The following is a 19068-nucleotide window of genomic DNA, read 5'->3' on the forward strand; positions in this document are numbered from 1 at the left end:
CTCTTGTTACTCTCCATAATGCGGAATATGTGATTTGGAGAAGAATTGTTGAATAAAGAGTAAAAGTTGTTTCTTTGCACAAAAACGTTTTCTTGTAGCTTTGAAAAAGTGTGGTTGAACCATTGATGTCACATGGACTGTTTTACTGAGGTCCTTACTATGAATCCGAGTCTGGGAACATTTCAGTTCCATAGCAGCCTTTATGGAGGTTCAGAAAGCACTCACATTTTCATAAAAATATCATAATTTGTGTTCTGAAGATGAATGATGGTCTTACGGGTTTGAAACGACATGAGGGTGAGTAATTAATGACATGTTTATTTTTGGGGGACCTAGCCATTTAAACACACCTGAACCAGCTAATCAAGGTTCTCACTAGAAGTTCCAGGCAGTTGAGTTAGAGCAAAACTCCACAGAACACTGGCTCTCCAAGAGCAGTTCTGGACACCCCTGCCATTCATCAAAATAAGTTGTTATTGGGAGGCAAATGCATTCATAATCTGACAGTTTATACTAATACTACATATTTTGTATTTATTGTATCAATAAACCTAATCTTATCATAACTGCCTTTTTTTGTTAATTTCCATAACCCTAAAATTCAGTGGCCAGTAAGAGAATAATGTTTTAATACAAGGTTTTGTTGAGAGCAGTTGTTCTTACCCGTGTAGTGGGCACCAAGAGGGTTTCAGTATTTGTCCAAGGACTCTTCTTCAGTATGCAAACATCTTCATAAGTTTTGCAGTGCGGATCCATTTTGGTAAAGATTGTTGATTCTAATGGGCCTATGGTAATTCTGTATGTCTCAAATTCTGCACAAATCTGTAAACACATGAAGTGCAATTTGTTACAAAAAAAAGTTTAAGAGTAAAAACCAATTCAATGATCAAAATATTAAATGATTTATTTGTCTGAGTGATGATTAGTGTCATGTTTACCATTCCTAAAGGGTGGACCTGATTACATATCTGGAGCATATGTATAATGTGAACAGCTCAGAGTAGTGTCCGGTTTAAAGTCATTGTATGACCACACCGCCATGTTCATAAACAAAACATCAAATACTTTCACTGTGCTAAGCCAGGGGTCTCCAAACTCGGTCGACATTTCATGATTAGACATTTATTGATTATGTATATTTTAACTAATTGCAAAAGTTGAATAATCTACAAATAAAAGCTAAATACTTCCGCATTTGAAAGTCATTATGTATTACTATTATACAATTAATTTATACAAATACATATATTTGGCACACAAAATTAGATTAAGAAACTCCTGTTCGCCATTTGATTAGCTACCGTATTTTTCGGACTATAAATCGCACCGGACTACAGACCAACGCTACTTGGACATCATCGAAGGGTAACGCCCCTTTTTGGGGGAAAACAAATGGATTCCTGATACAGAACTCGCTCCAGGGACCTTTTGTTTTTCATTGTTTCTGATGTTTACAGGCCTGTCAGACACAATTACAAACAGATATTGTATAATAGTTATATTGTTTAGTCCTAGCCTGCGAATATTTGAAACTTAAAATCAGTTAACAGCCAAGGTAGCATGCCTAAGGAGAGCTAACATTAATCACGTAGCTACTAGCAGCTTCGTATTTCTAACTACAACAAAACTGTCAATAGCTTAAATCAAGTGAAATATGATCCAAGTAAACCACCAACTCCTCTTGGCATGGCTTCATCGTCTAGTTTATCATACTGCGAGTATGTTAATGACATAAGTAGGCTACTTGGTGATTCCACGAGATAATGGTAACGTTAGATGTCCATATTTGGCCACTGCGTGGGGTTATTAATAGCCATTTTTGCTATCATGAAATTAGAGCGAGTTCTGTATCAGGGGAATCCGTTTGTTTTCCCCCAAAAAGGGGCGTTAACCTTCGATGACGCAAAAGTAGCATTGGTCTATAAGTCGCATTTATTTAGAACCAAGAGAAAACATTACCATATACAGCCACGAGAGGGCGCTCTATGATATCAAGTGTAGACTACAGGAGCACTGAGCAGCATAGAGCGCCCTCTCGCGGCTATAAACAGTAATGTTTTCTCTTGGTTCATTTCTCTCAGTTCATGTCAAACTAATTTGGATAAATAAGTTGCACCTGACTATAAGTTGCAGGACCAGCCAAACTATGAAAAAAAAGTGCGTCTTATAGTCCGGAAAATACGGTATATGAGGAAGTAGATGAATGACAAATCATTCGCCTAACATCTCTTATTGTAAGCCATATGTTTTATAAAAGTAAAAGGTAAGTGATAGGACATTTTATTTTTGGATAAACATTTTATTAATAAATACAATCTCTCTTAAAATACCTTATTGGGTTATGATAATCAAAACAGTTTGGTTTGATTAGCGCAGAACTAAAACTTTAATGAAATATTTCCCCCACTTATAAAATGATTTTATCATTAGCTAGCTCCACACTGGAGAGCTGCTTTATAACACGAAATCAAATTATAATTCCAGCGACACTGACTCTGTATTTTCATGTTTAATACAGCTAAAGCTATCGATTGCATAAAAGACTGTTATATAAATAAACGTCACTGGACTTTTCTTTACTGGAGTTCCGAACCAGAGTTCATGCAAACATCCACATCGCTGTAATCAAATGTGTTCTTAAGAGCTGCTTTTACAGCGCGGTCAGTTTTTGTTGTGTTTATGCAGTTATTGAGAGGAAGGCGCGCAGTATATTTACATATTCATCCAAGGTTCGGATAAGCTCGGTTTGCACAAACTGATGTGCTATCTTCTTTTGAACTGAATCAGGAGAGTGTTTTACAGTCTTGCGCTACAGCCCCACACTGGTCAAACCGCATTATTGCATGCTCTTACATTAGGCAGATACGAGAACAAACCACTACTCAAAAACATTTGCCGACAATTTGTTTTATTGTCGATGTTGCGATAATGTCGACTAATTGTTTCAGCCCTGGTATAACGTTATATATACTGAAGTCAATACGTTACAGAGAGTCGTACGCTTTCACATCTCCCAACCACTCAAAATCATCTATTAACGGTGCATTAAACCGATTACACATCCCTAGACTGCAAAACAAAAACACCCCAAAACAGAAACTAAGAGAAATTAAAGACTTTGACTGACAAGGAAAACTTTAGATTTTCTTACCTGACTGGTTCTCCTTGCTCTCCTCCGCGCCGTCATCAAATGAGTTGCAAGTCGTCACTTCCGTTTTTTTTTTTTTTTTGATGAAATAAATTAACGTAAAGAGTTTAACGATTAAGTAAAAATGAAAATTAAACGGTTGAAGTTGGTTAAGCACAATACAATAGTGTTTTGGCGGAAAACTAAATGTGTTGTTTTAACAAAAAATCTGTGTAAAACAAACAGTGCCACAAAAACAATTTTGAGTGTAGTCTTCAATGAGCCAAAAAAAAAAAAAAAAAAAAACCTTGCCTAAGGGTTGTGCTTGACTAACTGAGACTTGTCATGGCACTTGTAAACTGTTGTTGTTCTGATTGCTTCTATTTTTCTCATTTGTAAGTCGCTCTGGATAAAAGCATCTGCTAAATGATTAAATGTACTTCATTAACATCTGCCATGTGCTGCTTTAACCATTTTTTTTTTGCATGCCCTTATTTGTGTAGTTGTATTTTATATTTAATCTGTATATACCTGTATTTTTATGCTCTACTGTTAGTGGTATCTGTATGCACCAAGGGTCTGAGAGTAACTATTTAAATTATCTGCATGTGCGTGCTGTACGTCAGACTTGACTTGATATGGTGCAGTCATGGACTAATGATTAGAAAGTCAGACTTGTAACCCAAAGGTTGGAGGTTCGAGTCACAGATTGTAGGTGGGGGAGTGAATGAACAGCACTCTCTTCCACCTTCAATAACCATGACTGAGGTGCCCTTGAACAATGCGCCGAACCCCCACTTCTTCCCTGGGTGCCACAGCAAAAAAGGCCTGCCCATTGCTCTGGGTGGGTTCAAGATGTGTGCACTTGGATGGGTTAAATGCGGAGCAGAATGGGACACCATACTTGGCCACATGTAACTTTCAATTTCATGAATTGAATGCAACAACTTTTGTGGGGGCATTTTGCGGGGCATTTTGGCTTTACTTTTCTATTTACTTTTTTTTTTTTAATACAGTATGTAGTGCCAGTCCATTACACCATCTTGCATGTCTCTTCAAACAGTCCCTAATGTAACTCCAGGTTTAAATGGCATAGCTGCAAGGGAGTTCAGCTTGAGTACAGAATGAAAAAAATACAGGTGTGCATGTACGTTACCTGGTGAATGACAGAAGATGGAGCATTGATGACCTGCTGCACATTTCGCACTCCTGCTGAGTATTTGTATTGACTGACTCCTCTGACTACAGCTCCAGCCCCTGCAGTTCTTCCACCTGCAGTCTGTGTGCCAATGTTGGCTAAGTCAAGAGAAAAACCAAGTACAACAAGATGATTCACATTCCAGCTAGAAACAGAACATTCAGGATGAAACGAACAACCCTCAACTATAACTCCTATTACTACATTTTAACATGTAGTTCAAAGAAATTGAGAGACAAGAGAAATAATGCAAAAGGCCTATACAAACATTTACAACACATTTGTTTTTTATCATTGTGGGGACTTTCTCCTGACATTGTTCATATATTTTGCTAACTTAGCATGTTTATAAATTAGTTTTCAAGACCATGATTATTGGCTGGTCCCCACGGTTTAGTGGACTTCAAGTTTTACTATGGTTGTGGGAACATTCTGACCCCACAATGTAGATTTAAAGCTCACACAGAACCTTACCCATTTGCTGGGTGTTGTTAACAACGTGAGGAACCTGGGTGGAGGCTTGGCGGACTGTGCTAATGGTGGTAGAGGGCCTGCGGGGCACCGCTTGTCTCACAAACTGAGCTGTAAATGGAGCTAGTGTAGCCAATTACAGAAATTGACAAATACAAAAAACAAAAGAATAGCACAGAGGTTAAAAAAAAGGGAAATGTGTATTTGAATGATATAATTGATATATAATAGAACTACAGTATTGCTCTTAGTAAGAGGAAACAAGCTAAATCTACAGTAAAGCACAGAAAGATGGAAAACAAAAGGGCAGAGAGAGGACCAAAAATGAAAAGAGACAAAATAGTCTTAAATTATTCCATAACAGTTATTCTTGTTTAATAAAAAAAATAAAAAGACATCTTTACACAAGTCTTCAGTGTCACATGTTAATAAATGATAAAGCATTTGTGTAATATTGATATGTGAATGTCTTTCATGTTACTTTAGTTAGTTTAATGCATAAATGCTATACCAAACTTTTGAACAACAGTGTATTATGTGATAAACTACTACTGCACATATTGATTTGTATTGTCAGATGGATTCATATTTTAAAGCATTAAATCATGAGAATAATAAGAGCATGACCCTTTTTTTCCCTTTACTTTTCACAGAGCCCAACAAGAATTGAATAGAATAGATCTTTACCTTGAGTCCTCGGTGCTTGAGCTGTCCAGCGTGGCACAGGCCGCAGGTTTGGTACGGTGTTGTAAAAAGAGCGAACCTGATGCTAGAAAAGCAGATATGCATGCAAGTTCACACAGCAGAAGTAATGTAGATAATGGAATAATCATTCAAAACCACACATGCATATAAACCCTTCAACCCACTTGTGGCACAGAGGTCATGTAGTAGCCGGAGCTCTGCTGGTAGGTGGTGGGTATGGCAGGGCTGGGAATGGCTCGAATGCTGGCTAGTCTCTGTATGTACTGATTGGTGAGGATTGCCTTTCGCTCCTCTTTTCTCTGGGCAAGAGCCACATATAGTGGTTTAGTGCTAACGATACGGCCATTCATCTCAGTCACTGCTTTCGTTGCCTCTTCAGGAGAGGAAAAACACACAAAGCCAAAGCCTCTACTGTGGCCTCCATCGGTCATCACCTATCCAACATAAGAAAACCAATAGCAAGACATAGTTCAATTTCTCACTATAAAAACGCACAAATAACAATTTCCCTTTTTGTCAACAAGAACTACCATTTTAATGCATTTTTTTTTAGGCAAAACTAACATTATTTTAGTATCACTCTTTTATCAATAATTTGAATTTGTTTTAACTTTCAGTTTGGCTAAAAATAATATATAGTTTTCATTTGCCTTAAATTATTTTAGTACATAGTAAAATTAAAATAAATATTGCCTTGACAAGTGGCTGTATACAAGTTTTTTATACTGAATACTAAGGTTGGGTACCGAAACCCAGTACCAATATGGCACCGGTACCTATGGAACCGGTATGCACCGAACCGAATAAGAACACAGATTTCGGTGCCTCATTTCGGTGCCTCTTAATGCCTGAGCGATCAATTGAAATATTTGTCCTGGTTCTCCGAAATGTACACAAGCAGCATAGGTGCTGCTAGGCTTTTTTAGCGGGGCTATAGCATTTAGTGCCATAAACTGTACACAAATTTGCGATCACCTCTGAGTCAGTCCCCTTAGCCAGCGGGCATCTTGATGTCAGTTTGACATCAAATATTAGACAAGATTTGATCAAGATGCTGCAAAACATAATTTCGAAGTCAGATTATACATCAAGTCCTTCCAGTGGTTAATTATTGGTGAAAATATTAGGCTCATCCTGAAAGATTATTTGTTTTTAATTAACTTTGGTTGAATGTATTTGGAATCAACGGTAGGCAACTGTACTCTGTTCACAATAGTGTGAAACAACTGGCCCATATAATCAGCCTCTTAGGTCAACATCAGGTCAATGAATGGGCTCTCTTGGGAAAGATCCTTTCAAGTCATCAAAAGGTTACACTATCATTGTCTCTCCATGGGGTGTTATTCTATTGTTTGTAGCACATTTGTTAACAGGTATAAAAGGTCTGTTCTCACAGACAGTACTTTGGGTTAAGACTGTTTGAAGGATGACATGCTAACATCACTGCTGAAGAACTGCTACACTGCTACCTTCAATAAATTCTTCTCCCCACAAGAACTTTGGTCAAGCTTACTTATTTTATGTATTAGAGAAATCTAGTACATTGGCGAGCCACCCAAACTACTGCTCAGCCAAATACGGCAAAATCGAACAATCCCATTATGTAAGTATATGGGCCAACATGTTTGACATTGAGTTGACGTCAAATCAACGTCGTGTTATAGGCCTTCAGTTGATGTCATATTGATATCACATTGATATCAATGTAGATAGCAAGTTTTTTTTTTCTTCAAAACGCATCCATTCGGCATATGTTTTGAATCATATGTTGTTTAATTAATGCATGACAGTGGACTTCTGTAACTTCTGTGGTTAAAAAAAAAAAAAAAAAAAAACATTTATAAAATAAAGGTACCCATAAATTACTGATAACGAAAGAGGTGAATATTATATTTTACCAGAAATATACTGATTTGCTTAATTACAAATTAAAAAAGCAGCATTTTTGCTGTAACCCCACATTAAGTATATGTTCATCCTTATTTTTTTATATACTCTAAAATACATTCGCCATAATTGATAATGGAACTGGGGTGATGTTGGCGCAGTGGATAAGACACGTCTTTGGTGTGAGAGACCAGGGTTCAAACCCACTGTGACACACCAATGTGTCCCTGAGCAAGACACTTAACCCCCTAGTTGCTCCAGAGGCATGCAACCTCTGACATATACACACACACACACACACACACATATACACATATATATATACACATTATATATACACATTATATATATATACACACATTATATATACACATTATATATATATATATATATATATATTAGTGCTGTCAAAATTAGCGCGTTAACGCATTCGATTAATTTGAAATATTTAACGCGTAAAAAAAAAATAACGCAATTAACGCGGTTGCAGTTTTTTTTATTTCCAGTTGTGGCCTATGTGTGTTCAACGTGCAAAGAAAGACCAAGGAAGGACTTTTAGACGGAAAGTTTCAGTATAAAACTCTGCCGGATTACTCTTCAGTCTGCCACAAGAAACATTAGGCTACTCTTCATTTAGTCTGCCACAAGAAACAGCAACATTAAAATCATGAACTCAAATGTCATTGTTGAAAAAAAAAAAAACAATGACTGTAACAGTGCGTAAATCAGACCTTTCTGTAACGCTAACGTTAATAAGCTTAAACGAAAATAACGAAATTATTGTGTAGCGGAGTATTTTTTGTACACAGTGCCGCGAACTGTCAATCACTCCTGTGCGCGTGCATCACTGTCCTCCTCGCAGCTGCAGCAACGTGCGCTCTCTCTCTTCATCAAGCTTTAAAACAAAAAGGGGACAAAAAGATCATATTGTCTTTGTGCATAGGCTATAGATTAATTAGATAAATGAATATCTAAATTTGTGCCTTGCCGTCTACGGTATTTTTTTAGAACTTAGAAAAAAGATGCTGCAGCCAATGAACAGCCAGCGGGGGCTGCAGGACGACTCAACCTCCGCAGACAGTTTTTAATGTTTATCAGACAATAAATACTCAAGATTTTGCTTTAGTATAACTCACAACGAGTTTCACACACCTTCTCCGGCCACGTTGAGTTGTTGACACTTAACAGTGGGAAAAGCGACACATGCTCTATTCACTTGTATAACTTAAGGGTGAATGGGTAATGTAGTTTCTGCTCTGGGTGGGATGAATTAGGAAGCTTGCATTGTGAAGGGCGCTCTGAAAATCGGCAGTGCAGGTAAAAGATTTAAACCTCTATTAAAACAGATGTCCAAATGAGCGTACCGGTACGCTACAAGCACGTTCTGGGCGCATGGAGAGGTGGCGGTACGCTCAAGAGCTATATTTGGAAGTGGCGGTAGGCTACTGAGTACCCGTGCATACCGGCCCACTTAAAGCACTGGCAATGACTATACTTTGGAATTTTTTTGCAGTCCACTTAGAATTCAACATGGAAATCATTTTTGTTTTTTATTGGCATTGATTGTTTTGAAATTCAAATAGTACTTACATGCCTGTGTTTTTATTTCTGTAATAAATATGGCTTTCAAGCCAACAGTTAATTTGGAGGATATTGATAGTTTATTGCAGGTATGTTGTTTACATGAGAAAATCTGTGTTACAAGTTAAACAAAAATTCCAATAAACAATCATATTTTGAATTTAAATAGTTTCTTTGTCTTGAGTTTACATTAATTATTTACATTTTACATTTACATATACAAAAAGTTTCAGTCTTTTAATTGCGATTAATCGCGATTAATTTAAAAAAATTGTGCGATTAATTAGTTAATTTTTTTTAATCGATTGACAGCACTAATATATATATATATATATATATATATATATATATATATATATATATATATATATATATATATATATATATATATATATATATATATAGCAATTGTAAGTCGCTTTGGATAAAAGCGTCAGCAAATGAATAAATGTAAATGAAATTGTAATACAAAGTATATACATTACATGTTCATATATGGTAAATTTACAAAATTCTGATATAAACCAGTAGATTTAATAAAACACGTCTTGCATTTAATACGGTTTTGTCATTATTCTTGTGGTCTAGAATAGGACATCAATGTGTTAAAATTAAAAAAAAAAATGCAAATCAAATGAATGTCAAAACTTGATGCCAATTTAATGTCAAGTTTTGACATCGATTTGATTTGCATTTTTGACCAATTCTTTGATGACTATGTTTGACGTCAATTTAATGTCCATTTGACATCAATTGCCCGCTGGGCTTATATTTCATATATACACGGCAGCAGACCGGTCTCCTTCCGGTCTTTCAGTGAGCTCTTAAATCAAAGACTTTTGCAAAGTAGTGTATGTATAAAGTAATTAGATTAAGTCTTAGGCAGTCTGTTGTCAGACTGCTTGTGCATTCAACAATCCCACTAAATTATTATTAAAATTACTGGCAAAATGAATGTTTGGAAATGTAAACTGATATTTCTTACTGACATACTAAAGCAAAAGATAAATAACTGGCTTAAAACCCTTTTTTGGGGTGAAAATACTAATGTGCCTAAGACTGTACTTTACAAACCATGTTGTTGCTACTTTATAAAGAATAAGCATACAGTAATTCACAGAACTGATTAAAAGACAGTAACAGACAGCACTCATTTTAACTAAATATCACAGTGATGGAAAGAGATAGTCAAAACATTATGTGTGGTTTTGTATTAAACAATGACCCAGATCTTGAAATACATTTATTAGCCTAAGAGTAAGGGAAGCTAGGTAAATGAGAGCATCCAAGGAGCGTGTGAATGCTATGGACTTATTTTAAATCTTTTTATTTATTTATTTTTATAGAAGTATCGATTCAGGCACAGTTTAGGCACCGGAATGGAATAAAACCCAATCGACACCCAACTCTACAGTATACAGAATTTTATTTCAAGTAAGAAAAGTATGTTTTAGTTTAAGGTAATCGTAATAAACACAGGTGAAGCAGGTTCTCTATTGAGATGGAAAAAAGGTGGGTAGGAACTTAATTATGAATTGGTTGGATGGTGAAAAGTTTGTCACCATGGAGCCAAAACAAATGTGCATTTTCTTAAATCCTATCTAAAGTCCTTTCAAACTTTATACTGCATTTTGTATTATTTTTTTGTCCTGTTAAGTTTGCTGCTATTTATTAAGATGTGTTTGCTATTTACATTACCTTTGCACTGGTGATGGTTCCATAAGGTGCAAACTCTTTCCTTAGATTCTCATCATTAATGCTGTCATCAAGATTTTTAACATAGAGATTGACCCCCTAAAAAAAACAATGCTTGCATCAAAACATTACTGACAAATCAACACACATGGTTGAGCATATGCAAATCCTTCTCATACCATTAGGTTTTCAGTGTGTTTTCAGATTTATACAAGTTACCATGCAGTTTAGCATGTGTGTGTACCTGGTAGCGTTGTATGCGTTCCTGCTTTATTTGCTCAAACTTGCGTTTGAGTTCTCCCTGCCGCTCCAATCTTTTCTGAGCTCTGCCCACATACAGGACTCTGCCATTCAGCTCTTTGCCATTCATTTCATTTACTGCCTATCACAGAGAACAGGATTGGTTTTAGTCTCCATATCTACTGACATGTAAAGTACAATGTTTTCTTACCCTCCTGGCGTCTTCGTGGTTTTCAAAGTTGACAAATCCAAAGCCACGAGAGCATCCGCTTTCATCTGTCATTACACAGACACTAAGGGTCTTACCTGTGAACCAGAGCCAGATATAAAAGCAGAATCAATATTCCTAGGCAACAAATTGTAGATCTGAAGTCAAAGATTAAAGCCCCCGGCTGATACTTAAAGTGTATTTGCATATTTCACTTGTATATTCCAAAAAGATATCTTTACAAGAAAATCCCCATATAAAACTGCTTACCAAATTCAGAGAAGATGCTCTGGAGTTTCTCACGGTCAATATCCTCACTGAAGTTCTTAATGTACACATTGGTAAACTCCATGGCTTTTGCTCCCATCTCTGCCATACGTTCCTTACGAGACTTAAAATGCCCTACAAAACTGCAAAGTCCAATTGAAATAAACACTTAAAAAGAAAGCCAAACAAAACAAAACAACAAAATAAAAATCTAAGAATGTGTGCTCTGCAGTTGAAATTAAGGCGTAAAGTTATGTGTTTAATTTGGAAAACAAATCACTTACAAGGGCAAACCTCAAAGCACAAATTAAAAATTATCAGAAATTATCTTGCATGAAATCAGTTTCCACCTTTTTTCTTGAACTTGAAGTCCCGCCATATCCAACTAAATGTTTGATCTATATTCCACATACACCAAGATATCTGTGATATTCCTGTCATAATTATGACAAAGCTGCTTGTTTTCAAACTTTTTATTGACAGGCCTATATTACATTAACATGGTTAAGTAATTTTATATAATTAATTATGATTCACGTCATAACTTCAGAAGTTGTTCTATATTAAAGAACTGCATGTTCTTCAATAAAACAAAAGTTAGACATGATTAAGTTTACACCTTGATTTTGTGGGTGTGCGCGTTTTCTAGCATTTTGAATAAGATTTGAATTAGATTATACATCCAATTATAGTATTTGTTTAAATAATTTTTAAATAATCCTGCAGCCCCAAGGGACGTTTGCACAGATCCTACAGTGTTCCTCAGGCCCCTGGTTGAGAACCACTGGTGTCAATGCTTACACTTTGCGGTCGTTCAGAAGCATGCCGTTCATGGTCTCAATGGCTCTGTTGGCTGCTTCTTGGGTCTCAAAGTGCACAAAACCATAACCCTTTGAGCCATTCTCATCACAAACCACCTATAACGGAGAATGCAATCGTTACTTTCTATGTGAATTATTTAAATGAACTTGGATAAAGCTGTTGTTAAGATATTTTAATAATCATTTAAAGTCACAGTACTGAAAAAGGATGTACCTTACAGGACAAGATGTTACCAAAGGCAGAAAAGGTGTCATAGAGAGCCTTGTTGTCAATCGACTCATCCATGTTCTTGATGAAGATGTTTCCCACACCAGACTTTCTCAGACCTGGATCTCGCTGAGACCACATTATCCTGATCGGACGACCCTTGATGACTTCATAGTTCATCGTGTCAAGGGCACATTCCGCTTCAATGTTAAAAAAAAAAAAAAAAAAAAAAGTACAATTCACTATTCAAAAAAAAAAGTGCTATAAATCACAGCTCTTTTTTCAGATTTCAATTAAAAGGATTCTCGGTTCAATTCGCAACACCCTAGTAAGCGTGTGCTCACCATCAGCAGGCTGCTGGTAGTTAATGTAAGCATATCCGAGGGATCTGCGTGTAATGACATCACGGCACACACGGATGGACATGATCTGACCAGCAGGAGAAAACTTCTGGTACAGCAAGGCCTCCGTGACATCAGGATGAAGGTCACCGACATAGAGAGAGGCTAATGGGTATGCTGGTCCACTGCTATTCATCCTTCAGAAGCACTCTGCAAACGAGCACCTTATGATCAGAGAACCTTGACTAAGACATTTTTTTTCCCACCTTCAAGTACTACTTTACACTTTAACTGACAACTAGCAATACATTCAATGCCCCTCAAACAATTAGCAATACATTTGACTTTTTTAAAGCAAAAAAAAAAAAAAATACAACTGCTTGGCTAACTGTTAGTCCATTAAATAATATGAACAGATTCAACTTTTAATTTCAGTAAATGTAATTAACATTATGACGTTGATATTTATATTTTCCATTGTTAGTTCTTGTTGACCAAATGTAGTTCGCTAATGTTAACAAATGGAATCTTACTGTGAAGTGTTACAAAATTGTAATATTTGTAAGTGTACGAATTCCTGTAGCCGATAAAACACTGGAGGAATCCCCTCGAGCTCACTTGGATTACATTTTTTAGTTCAGTTAACGTTACTTTTTCTAATTCACTCAAACGCGAAAAAAATACAGCGTTTGATTTGATGCTCCGTGTTTAACTTCATGTGTAACGTTATATGCGTTATTTATATATTTGAACGACGCTATCTGTGAATCGCCAGCAACTGCGGCTGATGGGCAAAAACTAAAAATACCTAAAGTTTTATTATTAAAACATGAACCCCTCTGAGGAAACGTTAGTTATAGTTACCTGGTTTAATGTGGAGCACATAAGCATTTCCTTCGGTGTAGCTGCTAGCGGGCTCCACCCCGTTGGGACTTGATTTTGTGTCAGTTTAATTATGACCGAGGAACACCTGTCATTTGTACGGCACAAAGATTTAATTGATACAAATTGTACCGCACTCCTTTGCGTATCAATTAAATCTCATCTGTGAGAACTGCCTTTCCGTGTTGTTCATCGTAAGAAAATAAATCTTGTGAGCGCCCACTGTATGTCTAGTGACTATTTTATTACTAAACTAGCTAAGTACGATAAAAAATAAATAATACATAAAAAAAAAGATAAACTACGGGAAACAAGGATGTGTTTACTGATATGTAGTACATTTAATATCGATATGTATTAACCTTACCTTAGCCCCTCACTCTGAATATCCAGGGGGCGTGGTTGGATCCACATATAGGGGCGGGGTTTAGGAATCAGGGGGTGAAGGTATCTGGATCCAACCACGCCCCCTCGATCTCGGTTCTGCAGTGATCTGATTATCTCTGTGTTATCACTGCATGGGACATATGTTAACTGCAATGCCATGAAGATGCATGGATCATTTTAACAGTATATTGATTGACAGTATTCCACACATCGTTAAAACAATAATAGGTAACAAAATAAATAGTTATACATTTGTGCCGTAAAAGATTAATCACGATTAATTGCATCCAAAATAAAACTTATTTATTGACATAATAATGTGTACTGTCCATATTTATCATGTATATATAAATACACACACATGCATGTATATATTTAAGAAAAATATGTTACTTTTACATATACATGCACATACATGTAAATATTTTCTAAATATATGCGGTATGTGTGTATATTTATATATACATACAAAATATACACAGTACACGCACATGTAAACAAAACTTTTATTTTGGATTTGATTAATCGCGATTTATTAGAAATATAAACATATTAAACACAAAAAATATAATACAGACATTATAACTATATGAATGGTGAGAAAACTATTCAAAAGAAGTGCAAATGGGGTGTCAGTGAACAATGTACAGTGATGAAATGTGCAACATTATGTAAAATTTCTGTATTTCTCAATTCTTTTTTCCAGAAAGTCCAGAAAAAGGCTATTTATATTTCATCTTTCAAAAGACAATCTTTCATCTTTTCAAAAAGGCAATAAGTTAATATTTAATCTTTTTTTTTATTATAATCCAAAAATTATATTAAAAGTAACGGGGGAAAATTGAATGAAATAATGGAGTGTACAAATTTTACCAGCAGAATGGGTAGGTTACTGAAAATTAAGTTTTGCACACACTTGAGAGTGTGGCACTCTTGTAATACTAATTAGTAATAAAGTTTTTTTTTCTACATCCTGCTCTCTAAATATAAATTTGTAGGCTACCCACACAAAATGTCATGCCATAATCACTCAGGCAAAGTGGCACTGAACAAACTTATAGGTTCATGTGACACTCTCTGACAAATAACATTACAACACATACAAGTTATTAAAAAGATGTATAAAGATAATTTCAGTAGAACAAAATTCAAACATATGAGTGAATGATTATAATAAGCTAGTGCCATTTTTGTCACTTTATTAAACCTTTAAATAAAAAATAGGCATTGTCATCATTCCACTGTTAAACACATTAACAATAAAACCATGCAGGATATCATAAACACAAGAAAAATAATAAATAAATAAATAGTTTTCTAGTTAAATAATACCAAAACATGTGAAGCAAAATTATAAAACAAATTAAATTACATTTCGTTGGGGGGTCAATCCATGTGTACGTATGTAGCCAGAAGTTTAGAGCGTTTTAAGGACCTCTTTGTTTTTAATCGTTTTACAGATTGAAATAATATTCTTGCTTGCTATATTTCGATAGATGTATGTGTTTCAGTATTTAAATATTTTCTATTAATAGTTTCACTTAAACATGAATATCTTCATTCTTCATTGACTAGATCATGACCTAGATTTAGCCAAGGCCTTTTGTAAAACTAAAAGTTTATTTAAAACATCTTCTGTGGCGCTACAGAAAAAACTTACTAGGTCAGGACTTCATAAAAGGTGGCCTAAACTTTCAAACAAACAAACAAAAAATGGTTTGGTCACGAGTTGTAGTTTTACTGCTCAGCAGCTGCGCGTTGATTGGTGGCATGACCGTGACGAGTCCCATGACGTCAGCGGGCCTGAAGGAGGAAGTAAGACAATCAACAACTGAACACGGAACAGCGATAGACCTTATCAGTAGTGTCTAGAAACAGACTCGGAGTGATTTTTTTTTTTTTTTAGTTTCGCGTAATATAAAACAATATGTCCGTATTTGGCAAACTGTTTGGCGGTGGGGGGAAAGGAGGCAAAGGCCCGAGCCCACAAGAAGCCATCCAGAAACTCCGTGAGACAGAAGAGATGTTAACCAAGAAACAAGAGTACTTAGAGCAGAAGATTAATGCGGAACTGTTAACAGCAAAGAAAAACGGCACAAAAAACAAACGAGGTATGTATGCACAATTTCAATGTGATCTGGATCATATGAGTGTTCTTTAACTTTTAAAAGAAATCTTCTCTCGTGTTTCCTTCTCTCGCCCACCTGTCGTCGATTTCAGTTTCATTGATGTTGGTTGGGTAGCTACACCCATGCGACACTTGCCTTAAACTGGGCGAAAATCGAAACTATCAAGTCAGTTTATTAATAAGACTTATATCTCGTAGAATAGCATGGCTACGAACAATAAAATCCTTGCTGTCAAGGAACAAAATTCAAGAGTTGGGTTTAATAAAGGGTTGACGTTCTTATCACTTAACTTTGTTACTTCTCATTAGTGTCATGTGGTGTGTTGTGAAATAACAGCCATTGACTTAATCTAGTGCTTTGTTTACATAATAATTAAACATCCCACATGATGGGAATCTCTTGAGTATATATATATATATATATAAGTAAAGGAATTGTCTGTATGTCTGTTGTCCCATTTTCTAGCTGCTTTACAGGCCTTGAAAAGAAAGAAGCGATATGAGAAGCAACTGGCTCAGATAGATGGCACTCTCTCCACTATTGAGTTCCAGCGGGAAGCATTGGAGAATGCTAATACAAACACAGAAGTGCTTAAAAATATGGGCTTTGCAGCCAAGGCCATGAAGACAGCCCATGAAAATATGTAAGATACCGGAGTAAAATTTCCTGTTGAATCTGTATCACAGAATACAGTTAGTGATATATAGATAAGTGTCTATTTGATGTTTTTTTTTTTATTATTGTTTCAGGGATATTGACAAAGTGGATGACCTCATGCAGGACATCACAGAGCAGCAGGAGTTGGCACAGGAGATATCCGATGCCATTTCAAGGCCTGTAGGTTTTGGAGAAGACTATGATGAGGTGAGTTGGGTCGAAGGAAGTGAACTTGTGAGATGTTTGATGCACACTGAGGAGCATTTAAGAATTTTAATCCACTTTAGGGAAAAAAATCTGATATTTTCAGTATGGTATACAAAGTTCCTCAACAGAACTTGTTAGGAATCTTAAATCTTGTTGAGAACATGATTCATCAGGTTTTACACAAACACATAGTTCACATAGTGATGCTAATGTTAAATTAAAATGAAGATGAACCAACAAATAAAAGTTTTTTCTTCTCAATTGGACTTATATTTTTAGATCATAATAAATGCATTTTACTTAGACTCACATTGCTGTTTGCTGCAACATTCTCTTCTAATGCAGTTTTTTACAAATGTTGACTGAACAATGTGATTCTTGCCCTTTCTAGGATGAGCTCTTAGCTGAATTGGAGGAGTTGGAACAGGAGGAGCTGGACAAGAACCTGCTGGAGATCGGTGGCACTGAGGATGTCCCTCTGCCGAGTGTGCCTTCAAACCCATTACCCAAGAAATCTGCTGGTTTGTTTCTTGCTGTTCACATAATACCAACAAAAATACAAATCTTTTTTTTATCTGGCAAACTACTTTCTTCATACTCATATGTAAAGAGTTTACATATGAGATAATACATGTAAAATTTGACTTTGGTAGGTAAAAAAAAATGGATTATCAATGTAATGGTCTTTGACACTAGTATAAAGTTTCCCCTGTGGCTTAAACCTTATAACCATTTGTCTTTGTGTTTCCCCAGCCCAAAAAAAGAGAGTAGAGGAGGATGAGGATGACATGGAAGATCTCAAGGCATGGGCCATGTGAATGTACCCAATCTGACAGACTCCCATTGCTCGTCGTGGTTGGCCTTTGCAGGCAAACCTGGGAACCTTCAGAGGGTTTACACTACAAAACAAAATTTACCATTGCTCTTGCAGTGTGGCTAAAACAATCCCAGAACAACAAGAGTTACAAACGAAAATGGATATGAAGCAGGTTAATCGGACAATAAAATCTGATGACATAATATATGAAGTGACCCTTAAATGTTTGGCTATGGTTATTTAGGTAATGAACTGGTGTTTCTAATTTTTCCTCTTTTTATAGAAGTGTTTCTTGTTTTTTTACCTCTCTACTATTCATAAAGTTTTATTCTGTCATGGAGATTTGCATGTTTGCCAATACAGTTTTTATGTATATGGCCAACACACTCTCATCTCATCTGATATATATGAAATATATTTGGTACTGTTGTTTGCTTCTATCTTTGATCTCAATGTGTTTCATTAATGTTATTCAAGCACTTCCAATAGCATAAACTTTTTTTTAGTTTGTTGACAGTGACATAAAGTTTTGGTAAGACATTTAAATAACTGATGTTAGCTTCATTATATATATATATATATATATATATATATATATATATATATATATATATATACCTGACTGTCCATCACGTTTTACTCGGTGCATCCAAATAGTTACAGAAAATTACCTAATTTATAACACATCTTAACCTATTGTACTCTAACCTAACCCTTTATTCATTGATGTGCTGAGGTTTTATCTGACAGTAGATGTTTGTAATTATATAAAATAAACTATACCATATTTTTCCCCTCTCGTATGGGATCATATACTTTTTTGAGATGCAAAAATGCTGTATCTATTCAGGTTGAGGTGTATGTGTTGTATGTGTACATTTGTATTTAAAAAAAATGCAGATGGCTTTTATTTGAGAGATCATTAAACTTTTGGATTCCTTTTCTACCTTTTCTCTAGTCTTTCTGCAGTATCCAACTTTCAACAAGCTCTTGTTGAAGTTAAATAAAAAAAATAACTTATGTGCACTGAAAAGCATATAATGCTGTGTTATGTGCCTTAATGGATGGCATGCTGATGCAGTTTTAATGGCATGTCTTTTAAATGACTGAAATGCCTCATGGTTAGGTTTATGAGAAGAGTGAGGTATGGTGTTTGTACTGCATCCAGTTGCTCATTTCACTCTTCTTGCCCGTATATTCGTTGGCAAGTACCTTTTGTTGTTCTTTATTTTACATTCAT

The 19068-nt window shown here is 35.7% G+C and overlaps 2 protein-coding genes across 6 annotated transcripts in view; one reads left to right on the forward strand and one right to left on the reverse strand.

Annotated features, from left to right (window-relative positions):
- Positions 1-14018, reverse strand: part of LOC113070683 (embryonic polyadenylate-binding protein) — a 32236-nt gene extending 18218 nt beyond the window's left edge. Inside the window, exons 1-12 of one of the 5 annotated variants that reach the window (XM_026244072.1) lie at positions 13999-14018; positions 12753-12959; positions 12415-12608; positions 12181-12296; positions 11383-11522; positions 11116-11210; positions 10909-11046; positions 10668-10763; positions 5666-5935; positions 5484-5565; positions 4800-4919; positions 4284-4423 (exon numbers count right to left, since the gene is read on the reverse strand). In XM_026244072.1, the coding sequence (XP_026099857.1) occupies positions 4284-4423; positions 4800-4919; positions 5484-5565; positions 5666-5935; positions 10668-10763; positions 10909-11046; positions 11116-11210; positions 11383-11522; positions 12181-12296; positions 12415-12608; positions 12753-12945 (1584 nt within the window). In that variant the 5' untranslated portion in view covers positions 12946-12959; positions 13999-14018. Of the gene's footprint in view, positions 1-4283; positions 4424-4799; positions 4920-5483; positions 5566-5665; positions 5936-10658; positions 10764-10908; positions 11047-11115; positions 11211-11382; positions 11523-12180; positions 12297-12414; positions 12609-12752; positions 12960-13282; positions 13479-13557; positions 13594-13613; positions 13743-13998 lie in introns of those variants that run through there. The other 4 variants (XM_026244069.1, XM_026244070.1, XM_026244071.1 and 1 more) reach the window with 4 other exon arrangements.
- Positions 14019-15803: 1785 nt separating this feature from the next.
- Positions 15804-18325, forward strand: chmp4bb (charged multivesicular body protein 4Bb). Its single transcript, XM_026244076.1, has 5 exons — positions 15804-16129; positions 16613-16790; positions 16897-17011; positions 17403-17532; positions 17765-18325. Exons 1-5 carry the CDS (start codon positions 15946-15948, stop codon positions 17827-17829), a joined length of 672 nt encoding a protein of 223 aa, XP_026099861.1. The 5' UTR covers positions 15804-15945; the 3' UTR covers positions 17830-18325.
- The last annotated feature ends 743 nt before the right edge of the window (positions 18326-19068 follow it).

This window comes from Carassius auratus, unplaced genomic scaffold (assembly GCF_003368295.1).
Source record: "Carassius auratus strain Wakin unplaced genomic scaffold, ASM336829v1 scaf_tig00005214, whole genome shotgun sequence".
NCBI classification, from domain to species: Eukaryota; Metazoa; Chordata; class Actinopteri; order Cypriniformes; family Cyprinidae; genus Carassius; species Carassius auratus.

Bases quoted from the DNA above. Each gene is read 5' to 3' on its own strand.
- chmp4bb (XM_026244076.1), top strand. From the start codon at position 15,946: ATGTCCGTATTTGGCAAACTGTTTGGCGGTGGGGGGAAAGGAGGCAAA. The intron at 16,130-16,612 runs GTATGTATGCAC...CCCATTTTCTAG, and splicing joins CGGCACAAAAAACAAACGAG to CTGCTTTACAGGCCTTGAAA. The intron at 17,533-17,764 runs GTTTGTTTCTTG...GTGTTTCCCCAG, and splicing joins ATTACCCAAGAAATCTGCTG to CCCAAAAAAAGAGAGTAGAG.